Below are 15,466 nucleotides of genomic sequence, written 5' to 3'. Positions count from 1 at the left end.
CGGTCGAGGTTGGCGAAGGCGCGGCGCACGCACCGGAGCTCCTCCCGGTCCGCCTCGCTCAGGCGGGCGTACCGCCGCTCCGCCGCCCGGGGATCGTCGTCGCCGGCGGCGGCCAGCCCACCGATGATGCGATTCAGCTCCTCGGCGAACGCCTCCTGGTCGAACCGGCTCGACGTCGGCATGATCCTCGAACCCTCCATGCGCGCTCGCTCTCTCCGATGAGATTTCTTCTCTTTTTTTTTCCCTTTTTTTTTTTTGTGAGATGTGATGAGATTTCTTCGACTTGAATTTCTACGCCTCGTCGGAGTCGGACTCGGTTCTCCCGTGTGGCCTTGCGCCCATCGTACGATCGGAATCCAACGGCAGTCGTACGATAATATATTTGCCATCGGGATCAGGCTGTGGTACAGTGAAACACCGGATACAGTTTTGGTAAAATCATGACGTCACATTTTATACCTGATTTAAGTAATTTATTATGCGACTGCTATCCTTATTCTTTATACATAACTACTACCTCAATCCTAACTTGATCATCACTTACTAAAATTCTTTTTGTTTATTTGTTAAAAAAATAAATGGTTATTATTGAATGTGTTGTACGCATATGCATGCAATAAGTCAAGATTAATTTCTATTGATGTATCGCGTGAGACAATCCGTGGGACACGAAACGACGAAGCACTTGGATCAATGAGAGTTAATTTCAGAACAATAAATGTTTTGTCATCATGGGTCTCTGTGCCCTTTGTTTAGGTGATGATCAATAATGGATTTTGCGTGCTAAAGGGTAAGTGTTCTCAACCTCTGCTTGCTGAACTCAGCCATAGAGTTGTTTAGTTTTTTTTTTTCCAGATATCCTTTTCTTGGTTGGCTTGTCGGCAGCTCGTTGGTTTATCATGTTGAGTCTAAAGTTTACTTTAATTTTCATTTTTTTATGTAGGTTTCTTAGCCACAAATAATAGTAAATATAAAAGCTTTACTCATGCTTCATTCGTGTGTGTGTGTGTGTGTATATATATAAGTAATTAACTATATAGCTCATCAATTAATCACCCGTGAACTTCCGGCCTCAAGTGTATAGTGCAGTAGACCCAAAAAATTGTAAAACTCAAGATTGACAATGGCTCGTGCATTGCAACATTCTGAAAATTTCGAATATAAAATAAAAAACTAAAAATATGAACCATCGAAATTATTTTTTAAAAAAAAATCCATCACGCTGATTCTTATTTGCCTTCCTATTGGTTGCCAGCTGTGCTAAAAGTGATCCAAATACAAACCCACTTCAAATCAAATTCTAATACTAACTACTCTCTACATCCCAAAATAAACCAACCTAAGTTTAGATGAGATATTCCCGAATACATCGAAACGACAAAGATAATATTCCATCTAATATTAGATTAATTTATTTTGGGATGGAGTGAGTGGACGTAATATTTTTCTTACATGAGAATATGAATATCCCTCTCATGGGAAAATATTCTCAAAATCAATAGAACTATTTTCAAAGTTTAGATTCTAGTGGGCTATTCCAGCCAGGCCGAGACAGACCAGCCACTGAGTAAGCCGGCCCAAGCATCCAAGCAGGCCAGGAGAAGCCTGTCAGAATTAAACTTTCACGTAAACGCCATGTCATTACCACGTGGGACGAAAACCTAGTCAAACAAGCCACGTAGGCGCTACATCAGCTAAAATCAGGGTTAATACTACCAAGGAATCTCATTTTCACTGGTTTTGTAAGTTGGGGATGTGTTGTACTCCCTCCGTTTCATAATGTAAGTCATTCTAGCATTTTCTAAATTCATATTGATGTTAATGAATTTAGACATATATATCTATCTAGATTTATTAACATCAATATGAATGTGAGAAATGCTAGAATGACTTACATTGTGAAACGGAGGAAGTATATGGTTTTTTATTTGAAGGAAGAAAATCAAATTTGGTGTCTAGTCAAGGGACCTTGATTAAACTTATTACATGGGCCGGGCCGACCAGAGACTCGGCCCATCTTAGGGTGATGCCTGAACTGGCCGGAAGAGTGTATGGGCAGGTCCAACATCTGAGACTGGGCAAATATTTACTCATTTTCAAGCCCACCACAAATACGGAGGACTCTACTATTCTGCAAGAGATGGAGCACAATACCATCGAAATTTTGAAGTTGAACTTGACTGCTCCAGTAAAGAAAAATCAACTTTTAACTTGTACTAGTATGATTTTCTAAACTCTCATTCCCTCTCTCTAGAGGAAAGACCGGATAACCTCGAGAAATATAAAGTATGACCAGGAAACTAATAAATCAAGTGTGAATTCGCGGGATGGAGGAAGAGGTTAAAGGCATCTCTTCAGCCTATATCGAGTTGTATATCTCACGTGACAAATTTTGGTTAAATCGAACAACTAGTGTGAATTCAAACTCCAGTTTTGCATTACGAATTTTGGTTATATCTCACGTTTGACTAGACGCAGATCAAGAATTCGAGATCGATCTATCAATGAACGAAATTAGTCAATCTGTGCTGTGGTCAAACTCATCTTTGCAATCTCTCTCGTGCAATCTCGCCTCGATTGGTCAACGTCAGACACCAGATGCAACAAGCGACAAATTACGACTTTTTTGCGCACGTATTAAATGTCATGACGTCCGTATCAAGTTTTTCTTTTCTTTTAGGGAACGTCCGTATAAGTTTTGGACAAGAGGAGAGGAGCAGAGGAAGAGGAGTATTATATATATTTGTGAAATTCGCATGAATCTTCTAGAGAGAAAAGGATGTATGAAAAATGATGTGCCAAGCAATTTGATAATTGAGGTGCCTATTGCTGTGGTGGATATAGAACGTGTTTGTTGTGGTTGGGCGGGGATCTCTATATACATAGAAGGACAGAGAGGGGATGAGAAAGAAGAGGGAAAAGAAAAGTACAGGGTTGGAAGTGTAAGAAAAAGAAGATGAGTCCTTTTAAGTTGGATCTGTCCCTATACGTAGGACTAACATTTTGATTATGTATTGGTCGTGTCCTTTTTTAAAAATAACTGGGGGCAATGGCTATTATTTTTTTCGTTTCATTTAGGCAATAAAGAACTTACACATAATGTGAGAAGGTAGTGGCATGTCACATGTGTGATGTGTACAAGTAAAAGAGTTAGTAAAAAAAATAAACACAGGCATTAGCATTTTTGGTAGGATCCGTACCCATTGTCGGTTTCTTTTTAATTCTTTCTTCCCTGTACTCAAGTTTGGTAAGAAATAGAGTTGATGTTTTCAATCATAGTTTACTTTTCAGCATTAATTAAATTTTAAATAGCTGAGAACACATATATAAAAAATTTATTCATAAATAGTTTTTTTTTTTGCTAATAAGCATTTATCATTCATTATACGTGAAACAATGGGATTTCGCCCTTGATTGTTGGGAAGAGAGAGAACAGATAAAAGCAGTGGCGGAGCCCTAGCTCGACCATCAGGGCTCCGCCTCATGCACTACTACGTACATATACTCTCTGTTAATTCTAATGAAGAAAAGATTAACAAGGCAAATTTGTAAAATAATTAAGGTTAATATCATTTGTTTGTATTCTGCATTAGTTTTTTCCTTAAAAATAATAACTATGTAATGTTAATTTGTTTACCCCAACGATAAATGGTCTACAAAGTTATACGGATTTGTGTGTTTTTGTTATCCATTATTACACTTACCAAGGCTTAAGAAATTTTCTGAATCCGCCACTGGGTAAAAGAGAGTTAATGGGATGTTTTGATGCATATGCAGTGCAACCAACATCACCCTATATATATGCAAATTAGACAACATTAGCTATTCAAATTCGTGGTACCAGTATATCTCTCATACATCCAAAATTCTTTATATTTTGGGACAAAGATAGTATTACCGTAGAAAGTATTATGTACAAACAATATTGTCAAGTCTATGGATGAAGCATAAATCCGGTTTCAAAAGGTTAAGTATCACAAAGATTATATTCAAAGTTTTAGTTCCGGTATTTGGACTTTTTCTAAGGAAAGAAAGACTTGGAAGTTGCATGGGAATTAATTTTCAATTGGCTGAACGGATCGGCCACTTGGCCGGTGCACGCTACCTAGCCGCCTCCGGCCGGCCGGCTGCCAACATTGCTTCGCGTGCGTACTTAAGTACAGTACATATATACGGGATTTGAATCGTGTTCCCTCGACGGAGAAAGAGAAGGTAGCACGCAGCAGCTAGCATCAAATGCAACGCTAAGTACATCCATCTACGGCTACGTAGTAGCAGCTTGTCACTGATATATATATACTCGTAATTTAAGTATTTAACATTGCTGTATATATGGATGATGCAGATAAAGGATTGGCAATTGATAATTAATTGATTGTTACCTTGAATTTGAATGTGGCTCATTTTTATCTAGTAGTGGCCTTCGGCCCTTTTTTACACTCTTCCTTTTTTTTTTCCTTATGTATACTGACTCTATTTAATAATATTGACGCTCGATTCGTTAAAAAAAGATAATGGTAGCACGCAAGTCACATATCTAGTACTCACTAATTAGCGCCATGTTTTTTTAAGGGTTGAGAACCCCCTCCTCTCCACACGTAAAACGGAATAATGAATTAATACATAATTAATTAAGTATTATCTATAAAAACTTGAAAAATGAGTTAATATGATTTTTAAAAGCAAATTTCCTTTTTTTTACAAAAAACAAATCATTTACTAGTTTGGGAAGCTTGCACTAGAAAGAAAAATAAGAGAGGTGAGTTTGATCTTAGGCTAAATAACGCAACTAGTTTGATCTTCTGTTGTATGGCATTACTGTTCTAAGCATTTCAGAGTTGTTAAAGTTATTTACTGTATTGAAGGTTTTTCTTTGCTGTATTCATGAGATGGACAACATAGCTACTTTTATATTATCTACTCAAACAAATTCAACATATATTTATGTGGATACAAGTTTTTATACTCGTCCTGGTAATAAAGAGCTCTAATTAACTTAATTCCATTTCTATTAGGGTGCTCAACTGCACTGTTGGCTGCACCCATTGAAGGCTAAATTAAGCTGGTGTAAGTGGTAGCAGCCACAACGCCAGTTGCAAACAAAAGTAAACAAACAGGACTTGTGTAAAATGTGGTGAAATACAATTTAAATAGTCATGGATGCTATAATTTGTACTCCTAGATAAGAAAAGCAGCCAACATCTTCTTTCCTTCTCTCACAAGAAAAAACTTTCATACAACTTCTCTTGCAAAACAAATCGCCAAACCAAAGAAAGAACACAAAAGAAAAATTGAAAAACATCCCCATCTTTCTTCTCAACTAAAAAAACCTTTCCCTGCTTAGTTGGAAATGTCCAAATCTCTCACCATCCTCTGGGCCCACAGGCCGCTGAGATCACCGACCAAATCACCACCACACAAACGACAAGTCCACATCGGGCCGTCCATTTTTGCGGCCTTTCCAAATTAAAACAAATCGAAAAATACGCCGCACCGTATAAACATACGGTGTATAGCTCTACACTCTACGTACTACTCATGTACATGTTTCCCTACTGCTGCTGCTGCTCTCTCATTGGGCCACGTGTGTGCTCCGCGCATTCTCCGCTCACGCCGCGGCCATGCGCTTCCGCGCCGGCGTCGCGGCGTACGGCGTCCACGCGCCCAGCGGCGACGGCGTCGCCTTCCACCCGTGCGCCGGCGTCCGCGCCGCCGCCGCGTCGGGGGTGCTCGAGACGCGCCACACCTTGACGGAGCCGTCCAGGCTGCCGCTGTAGACCACCCACCGCTTGTCGCCGGCGGTGTCGTCCTCCTCGTCCATGGCGACGCACTTGACGGGGCCCGTGTGGCCGGCGAGCACGGCGAGGCGGGCGTGGTCGGCGCCCTCCTCGCGCCGCCACACGGAGATCGTCCGGTCGGCGGAGCCGCTGACGACGACGCGCCCGGCGACGGCGAGGCAGAGCACGGCCATCCTGTGCCCGCGCAGCGCCCCGCCGTTCCTCGGTGGCCCGGCGACACCGGCGCCGCCGCGCCGCCACTGCCAGTGCGTGACGGCGCCGTCAGAGGAGCCGACGTACACGACGCGCGCCTCCGCGGCCACGGCGATGGCGGTGACCGCGCTCTCGCCCTTCCGCAGCACCCGCTCCATGGCGTGCCTCGTGGCGCCGCCCTTCCCGGGCTCCCGCCGCCACACCTTGACCGCCCCGTCCGCCGAGCCGGTGAACACCAGCGCGTCGAACCCGGCGGCGGCCACCGTGTTGACGGCGTCGTCGTGCGCCCGCACCGACTCGAGGCACCGCGAGTCCGACACGCGCCACACCTTGAACGTCTTGTCCCACGACCCGGAGTAGAGCAGCCCCGCCGCGGCGTCGAGGCTGAGGCACGACACGGCGTCGAAGTGGCGCAGCCACAGGGCGCTGTGCCGGCGCCGCGTCTCGACGTAGCGCGACGGCCGGACCGCGCTCCGCAGCACGTCCCCGAGCCCCGGCAGCGAGCCGACGCGGCGGTGCACGGCGGGGTCATCCGCCGACGCGCGCCACACCCGCACCTTCCCGTCCTGGTGCCCCGTGTAGATCCTCCCGTCGCCGGCGACGACGATCGCCTTGACGAGCCCGCTCCCGGACCGGAACCCGGCGAACTCGCGGCGATGCCTCCACACCCGCACGTTCTTGGAGTCCGTCCCGGTGTACAGCAACTCCCCCGCCGCGGCTAGCGAGTAGACATGCCCGTCCTCCTTCACCAGCGACCCGAGCAACCCCGTCCCGCCGCCGCCGGCGACCACCTCATCACCACCACCAACACCAAACCCAGGAAGATTCACCCACGGCGACATGACATACGGCGAGGGCGACGCCGCCGCCGACGTCCGCCCGCTCCAGCTACTCATCGGCGACGGCGGCACCGACGACGGCGCCCCACCATCGTCGTCATCGTCCGACAACCTCGCCGCCGCCACGGCCGTGTCCGCGGGCCTCAGAAACTGCAGCAACTTCTTGTGATTCCCCATGCGCAATTGATCGAACACCTCGTAGAAGTAGAAGAAGAAGAAAACGAGAGGGAGAGGCAGACTAGGCAAGAAGAATTCGTCGAAGCTTTGAAAATAAACTGAGAGGTGGGAGGAGGAGAGGAGGAGGGGTATATATAGAGGAGGCGGTTGTGACAGGTGGACGGTTGGGGAGGCTCGTGGCTTTTTTTCGGGGAAAAGACGGAGGATTCGATGGGTGGGACACGTGGCGGCGTATGGAGGTAGGAGCAGTACAATGAATGATTTCTTGGAGTGGTGAGTTGGGTGAAGTGGTGGGGCCCACGGTATCATGCTCCTGCAGTGCACTCAACTCAACCTGGTCAGAGAGTGGGAGGGGTACCCTACCATTTTTGTTGTCCTTTGTGTAGGAGTATTTCATACGTCTAGAAAAACACAGTGTATTTCTTAAAAAAAAAGACAAAATTACAGTATAATTTTATTTTTAAGTTACCTCTATAAACATCTTAGAGAGATAATACGAGCATATTTTGGTATTAATAAAGTCATCATAGATAACTCAGTGTTGATGGTCTCGTGCATCATCTATTAATTTAGAATAATTAACTATGTAAAGTTAGATTTGTCACAATTTAACCAACTAGCTACACTTTATTTCGTTTTGTGCAGGGAATAGTAAGAATTTTGTCATAAGAAGAGAAGATTAAGGGCCTGTTTGGTGCAGCTCCAACTCCTAAATTTTGCTTCAGGAGTTGGGTCTGGAGTGGAGTTGTGGAGCTTCCTAAACCCAGCTCTACAACTTTAGTTTATTTTGTGAGAGAGCTCCACCCAGTTCCACTCCTAATTTTAGTGGAGCTGAAATTATTTAGCTGAGCTCCAGCTTCAGAAGGGGTGGAGCTAAAGCTGAAGCTGTGCCAGACAAGCCACTGCTCCTACATTGCTAGTGTAAAACAGAGGCAGCTAGAGCAGTCCAGCAGGTAGAGCACGTAACCGCATCGGAATCGGCGACGGCAGCAACGCAGCTCACACCTGGCAGGGTTTGACCCTGACCGCAGCTTAGCCTAATCTCGCCGGCAATGGCCGGGTCAAACACTTACCCTAATTAAACACGCACTTGCCTTAACTCACACGAGAGCTTGACCACCAATTAAATTACCTTCTGGATCATACCATCAATGTGCAGATTAATACTAAGTGAATGCACAAATTAAATTAGGGTGTGTTTAGTTCACGCTAAAATTAAAAATTTGGTTCAAATTGAAACGATATGATAGAAAAGTTGGAAATTTATGTGTGTAGAAAGTTTTGATGTGATAAAAAATTAAAAGTTTGAAAAAAAGTTTGAAACTAAACTCGGCCTTAACCGCGGTTATATGGACGAAGATTCCATTACTAAGGTGTGTTAATTGCAAGCGTGTGTGCGTCAGCAATTGTGTGTAGTACACGTGTGTGTACGTGTGCAAATGTGCGACGTGTCAGGCCTGCGACGCGGAGAGAGAGTGAGTGTGTGGTGGTCTCTCGTCTGTCACGTACTGTATACTGGTGGGCGACGTGTGCCGGGTGAACCCAAAGCCTGGAAACGAAACGGGAAACATGTGACACAGGTGCGTTGCGTGCCTATTATAGCTATGGGAGTGGGACTATGGCCTATGGTAGGATCTCTCGTTCTATTAAAAAAACACAAATATTAAGAAATGATCTAATACCAAATAATTAGAAAATATGGGACTTCAAACCCAAAAACTCTAACCACTACTTTGTGAAGCTAGCCGGAAGACCCCTAGACGTTTCTCGATCTCCCGCATCATACACACTGCTTCATCTGTCCCAATCAGTAGTAAAGCTATCTTAAAATATAAGAGTTTTCAAATAGGGCCTGTTTGGCTGCCATTTCGGCGGCAACGCTGCGGCTACAACTCTTGCGTAGTGCGACTGCAGCTAGCTGCGTGAAGCTGTGAAAAATGGCAGCCGAACAGGCTCATATGTGATTTCTACAGTACAAATTTAATTTGGATGTCTCTCATCTATAGAAAGTCTTTTATATTTTGACGTGTGACTATATAGCGTAATTGAAAGTAGCGAGTTGATGAGAATATGAAAATGTTGGGTTTTTCAGTGTTTTTGTGGTTCATTTTTTAATTTTTACAGCTACGAGCTATCATTATAAGTGAGAATCTAGAGTGTTGATTAGGAGTTAAATATTGATTTTGTTAACCTTTTAGATCGCTTTTAACTTTAAAAATAAACCTTCTCAAAACTTACGAACTTTTAGCCCACACAGCTTAGGATGTCGTGATGAAAGATTCGGATTTGAAAATATGGTTTGATAGAATTTAATTTTTACAATTTTTTTTAAAAAATAAAAGGGTCAAAAATAATACTACCTCCATCCTAAAATCCATCAGAGCAAGGTCAATAATGCAGCTCACTGTTGGCTTCAAAAAATAGCCATGTCATCTAGAGTAACGTTGTAGCTAATATCTGTACAATAGAAAATACTATAACATAAATATTTTTTTTATGGGACCCACCATCTTCCCAACATGCATTGTGTCTAGCCATTCCGGAGGCCAATCGCTGCTGCTTTGCATTTCTTGGAGTGCGTGTGCAGTCGGCGCAACTAAATAGTTGCCGGCTCACGCTGTCTCTCCTTTTTTTTTTTGTCCAGCTCACTCTTTTTACCCGGGTGTATATGCTATCGTCGGCTTGTAGGGTTTATTGTACCTGTTCTCATATGACAACAAATCTGTAATATTTTGGGACGGAAGATGTATATATTTTCATGAAAAATATTACTGCACTAAAAAAGGCAGAAACTCCCAAGACTGAGTGCCAGTGTGCCACCTGTCCTCTCCCCATGTGCAACGGCGCGGGGCTATAGCCCCACCAATGAACGGCACTAGCTAGTGCGGCTGTAGCTGCGGGGCCCGCACGCACCAACCAGCATCGATTTGTTGTTTTCTTCACTTTTTTTTAAAAAAATTTCTTCTTTCAGGATTAGTTTTCTTAGACCGTTGATTTATCTTTTTGCCGTCAAATCGTGTGCATGTATATCTGCATGCTCGATTATTTGTCCAAACCACTTTGGACCGGCTCATTCTGCATCTCATATAATTTTCTTTGAACAGACCAGATACTCTTTTATATGTAGTCTTATTGTTGTTTGAATAAGGTAATATTTTATCTCAATTACATTATATCTTTTCAAACTGCATTTCGTTTAAAAACTTTCTATATAGAAGTCGCTTTAAAATATCAGGTAAATTTATTTTCAAGCTAATAATAATTAAAACTAATTAATTAGTTATATGTTTATGGTTTTCTCGTTTTACCTCCATGTACTTTAATCATATGAAAAGTGAGAACTCATACGGGCCAATGTAAGTCTATACTACTTCTATACTACTTCCTCCGTTTCACAATGTAAGTCATTCTAACATTTCCCACATTCATATTAATGTTAATGAATCTAAACATCCCACATTCATATTAATGTTAATAAATACACTACGTCAGAACCCTACATCTGTGACGGCATACCAGTGACGGGCCTATAAATTGGTCACAGATGACCGTCACTTTTGACGGGTCGCTAGGTTTGCTGTCATCGGTGGGGCATCCGGCCGTGGCCCGTCACAGGTATCCCCTCACCTGTGACGGGCCGGAAGGAAAAGCCGTCACAGGTGAGGAAGTGACGGGTTTTCCTCCCAACCCGTCACTGGTATCCCCTCACCTGTGACGGGCCATGGCATTATGAGCTATCACAGGTGGTGGTCCGCCACCTGTGACGGATTTTTTTTACGGCCTGTCACAGGTAGGTCAATACCTTTGACGGGCAACTCAATTGAAGCCCGTCAAAGGTATGACCAACACCTTTGACGGGCTTTTTTAATCTAATCCGTTTGAGGTGTGTTGGGTCTATAAATACCCCCCAAACCGCCAACTGCTTTCCATCCCGACCAGTTCACTGTTCACAAATCGGTTGGGAGGGCAAGGAGGGCGATTTTTTGCTAAAATTCAAGGTAAAAAACACATTATTCTCCATTCCTTCTCAATATATCGATCATCATATATTTTTCTTCGTATGTTGTTGATTTCAGATGGATCGTAGATGGATGTACTATGCGCATCGTTCGTCTACCGAGTATAGAGAGGAGGTCACTGAATTTGTCACATTTGCGGATAATGACAGAAAAAGTAGGATGAGCATGCACATGTTGTGTCCATGTAGGGACTGTAAGAATGAACAGATGATCGAAGATAGCGATGAAGTGCATGCTCATTTGATAATGAATGGATTCATGAAGAAATATACCTGCTGGACCAAGCATGGAGAGCAAGAGGCGCCTGATGTCGCAGCTGAAGAAGTGTTAGATCAGGATGTAGAGAACACCGCCGCAGCTCGAGAAGGCATGTTCGTACCTTCTCCTTTAGGTGGAGAGACCATAGATTTGGACACTCAATGTCTATCTACAATGTTGCATGACATTGAAGACGTAGAGGACAACGATAGAGATTTTGAGAAGTTTAGTAAGTTGGTGGAAGATTGTCAGATGCCCTTGTATGATGGATGCAAGTCGAAGCACAACAAGTTGTCATGCGTGTTGGAACTCATGAAGCTTAAGGCTAGTAATGGCTGGTCGGACAAGAGTTTTACAGAACTTCTTGAGCTGTTAAAGGACCTGTTGCCAGAGGGGAACAATTTACCGCAGACGACATATGAAGCGAAGCAAGTATTATGTCCGTTGGGCCTGGAGGTCAGAAGAATTCATGCATGTCCGAACGACTGCATTTTGTATTACAAGGAATACGCTGACTTGGATGTCTGCCCTGTCTGTGAGGCATCAAGATACAAACGAGCAAAGAGTGAAAGTGAAGGAAGTAAGTCAAAGAGGGGAGGCCCAGCAAAGGTGGTGTCGTATCTCCCAATTGCGGAGCGCATGAAGAGAATGTTTGCGAATAAGGAACAAGCTAAGCTAGTGCGCTGGCACGCCGAAGAACGGAAAGTCGATAGTATGCTGAGGCACCTAGCAGATTCAGTACAGTGGAGGACAATCGATACGATTTACCAGGAATTCTCAAATGACTCAAGAAACATGCGTTTCGCAATGTGTACGGATGGCATTAATCCATTTGGTGATTTGAGCAGTCGTCACAGTACATGGCCAGTTCTGCTTGTTAACTATAACCTTCCTTCCTAGTTGTGCTTCAAAAGAAAGTATATTATGCTTGCCATGCTCATTCAAGGACCAAGACAACCTGGCAACGATATCAATGTGTTCCTTGAACCGATAATCGATGACTTCAAAAGGCTATGGAATGAGGGCACACGGACATGGGACGCATATGCACAAGAGTATTTCAACCTCCATGCGATGCTGTTTTGTACCATCAACGATTATCCGGCCCTTGGCAACCTTTCTGGCCAAACTATGAAAGGGAAATGGGCGTGTTCGGAGTGTATGGAGGAAACAAGAAGCAAATGGTTGAAGCATTTACACAAGACGGTCTACATGGGTCACAGGAGATTTCTCCCAAGGTATCACCCATATAGGAATATGAAAAAGAATTTCAATGGACACAGAGATACAGCCGGACCCCCGGCAGAGCTAACAGGGATAGAGGTGCACAACTTAGTGATGGGAATAACCAACGAGTTTGGAAAAAAGAGGAAAATTGGAAAGACAAAAGAGAAGAGCACGTCGAAGGAAAAAACAGAGGAGCATGTGGAAAAACAAAAGACAAAAGAGAGGAGCATGTGGAAAAAGAAGTCAATATTTTGGAGACTACCATACTGGATGGATCTTGAAGTTCTCCACTGCATAGATTTGATGCATGTCGAGAAGAATGTATGCGAGAGTTTAATGGGATTACTACTTAACCCAGGTACTACAAAGGATGGTCTCAACGCCCGACGAGATCTGGAAGAAATGGGTGTTCGCTCGGAACTACATCCCATAACCACGGAATCCGGCAGGGTTTACCTTCCTCCAGCCTGCTACACTCTCTCGAAAGAAGAGAAGATTGATTTGCTAACATGTTTGAGTGGTATAAATGTTCCATCTGGTTACTCATCAAGAATCAGTAGGCTCGTTTCACTGCAAGATCTTAAGTTGGTAGGAATGAAGTCGCATGATTGCCACGTTCTTATCACACAGCTGTTGCCCGTTGCAATAAGGAATATTTTGCCTCCTAAGGTGCGACACACGATCCAGCGGTTGTGTTCCTTCTTCCATGCAATCGGCCAGAAGATCATTGATCCTAAGGAACTAGATGAACTACTGGCAGAACTTGTGAGAACCCTATGTCATCTTGAGATGTACTTTCCTCCAACTTTCTTTGACATAATGGAACATCTTCCCGTGCACCTTGTGAGGCAAACAATGTGCTGTGGTCCAGCATTCATGACGCAGATGTATCCTTGCGAAAGGTACTTAGGGATCCTTAAGGTTATGTACGGAACCGTTCACACCCCGAGGGGAGTATCATCGAGAGTTACACCACCGAAGAGGTCATCGATTTTTGTGTGGACTACATGTCAGAAACATCTTCAATTGGATTACCACGATCTCATCACGAAGGGAGGCTTGATGGTGTTGGTACTGTTGGAAGAAAGACTGTTAGGTTGGATCGGAAGGTGTACGATAAAGCTCATTTCACGGTACTACAACATATGACTGAGGTGGTGCCGTACGTTGATGAACACCTTGCAGTTCTCCGACAGGAGAACCCAGGCCGGTCAGAGAGTTGGGTCAGAAATAAGCACATGTCTTCTTTCAACGAGTGGCTGAAGAACCGAATTGCCAGGTTGCAGAACTTGTCTAGTGAAACACTTCAGTGGTTGTCACAGGGTCCTGAATGGAGTGCCACCACCTGGCAAGGATATGACATAAATGGATACACCTTTCACACGGTAAAGCAAGACAGCAAATGCACAGTGTAGAACAGTGGGTTACGCATCGAGGCTGCTAGTGACGGTGGTCGTCGTGATCAATACTATGGTAGAGTTGAGCAAATATTGGAGCTAGATTACTTGAAGTTCAAAGTCCCGTTGTTTCGTTGTCCATGGGTCGATCTTCGCAATGTAAAAGTTGACAATGAAGGTTTCACCACTGTCAACTTGGTTAACAACGTGTACAAGGATGAACCGTTCGTTCTCGCCAAACAAGTTGTTCAAGTGTTCTACATAGTTGACCCGTGTAACAAGAAACTACATGTTGTTCGTGAAGGGAAAAGGAGAATTGTTGGATTGGACAATATTGCAGACGAGGATGATTACAACCAGCACGTCCATGGCATAGGTCAAGAAATACCTCTAGAAGAGGAGGAAGAAGAAGATGACGTTCAATATGCACGCGTCGACCATGAGTAAGGATTATTTTTGTAATTTATGTACGTAGTTTATGTCTACATGTCTGTTATCTGTATGACTCTAATATGTTCGCAATGATCAATAGTATATTGCTGATGAAATAGTCAAATAAAATAATTAAGTGAAGCACCCACTAGAAGTGAAATAAAATAATTAAATTAGTATAACCATTGGAAATAAAATAATAAAATTAATAAAATAATGAAGTACAATTACTACTATTAGTGAAATAAAATAATTAAGTATAACAAAAATATAGAGTGTATGTGGAAATATGTTAAGGAAAATAAAAGAACTAAGTGAAATAAAATAAAATAAAATTGTTGTAGGCAAACTCACCTGTGACGGGCTCTAACTGTGGGGCCGTCACAGGTGACCTCACCTGTGACGGCCCGGAGTGTTGGGCCCGTCACAGGTGGCCTCACCTGTGACGGCTCCACAGTTGGCGCCCGTCACAGGTGAGGCCACCTGTGACGGCCGCATAGTTGGCGCCCGTCAGAGGTGAGTTTGACTAGGGTTGACTTAGGGTTGGACACGTTCTAGATCGATCCAGATCCGACACCCACTCTCACTCACTCACTCTCTCGACCACCGCCTTGCCTCTCTCGACCTCTCCGCTGCCCTCTACGCCCTCCTCTCCACCGCCGCCCTCACCACCGCCATATCCGCCCTCTCCGCCGCCCTCTATGCCCTCCTCTCCACCGCCGCCTCGACCTCTCCACCGCCGCCCTCACCGCCGCCATATCCGCTGCCCTCTACGCCCTCCTCTCCACCGCCGCTCGCCTTCTCCGCCGATCCCGACCCCGACCTTTCCGACGCCGGATCCACGACACCGGCCTGCACCGCCGACCATCAAGGCCGTCGTCCTCGCTGCGTCCCCGACCTCCCAAGACGACGTCGGGATCCACGACGCCGGCAACTGCACCGCCGACCACCGCCTCCCCGATCTCCCCGACGCCGGGATCCACGACCCGGACGTCGTCCGCCAAGACGCCGCCTCCCCGACCTCTTCTCCTCGACCGCCGACCAGGTGCGACGCCCCCCTCCTCCTGAGGAGATGATGAATTGATGAATTGCAGTTTGGATGGATGACTTGCTTGAATTGAATGGAT

At 44.7% G+C, this 15,466-nt stretch overlaps 1 protein-coding gene across 1 annotated transcript; it reads right to left on the bottom strand.

Annotated features, from left to right (window-relative positions):
• Positions 1-5,022: 5,022 nt before the first annotated feature.
• LOC127756585 (protein JINGUBANG-like) lies at positions 5,023-7,094 on the bottom strand. The gene has a single exon (XM_052281939.1). It carries the CDS (start codon positions 7,004-7,006, stop codon positions 5,609-5,611), a length of 1,398 nt encoding a protein of 465 aa, XP_052137899.1. The 5' UTR covers positions 7,007-7,094; the 3' UTR covers positions 5,023-5,608.
• Positions 7,095-15,466: the final 8,372 nt, after the last annotated feature.

Source organism: Oryza glaberrima, chromosome 12 (assembly GCF_000147395.1).
Source record: "Oryza glaberrima chromosome 12, OglaRS2, whole genome shotgun sequence".
In the NCBI taxonomy this organism is placed as follows: domain Eukaryota; kingdom Viridiplantae; phylum Streptophyta; class Magnoliopsida; order Poales; family Poaceae; genus Oryza; species Oryza glaberrima.
The sequence above is the reverse complement of the archived record's forward strand: the minus strand, read 5'-3'. Positions and strand labels throughout refer to the sequence as shown.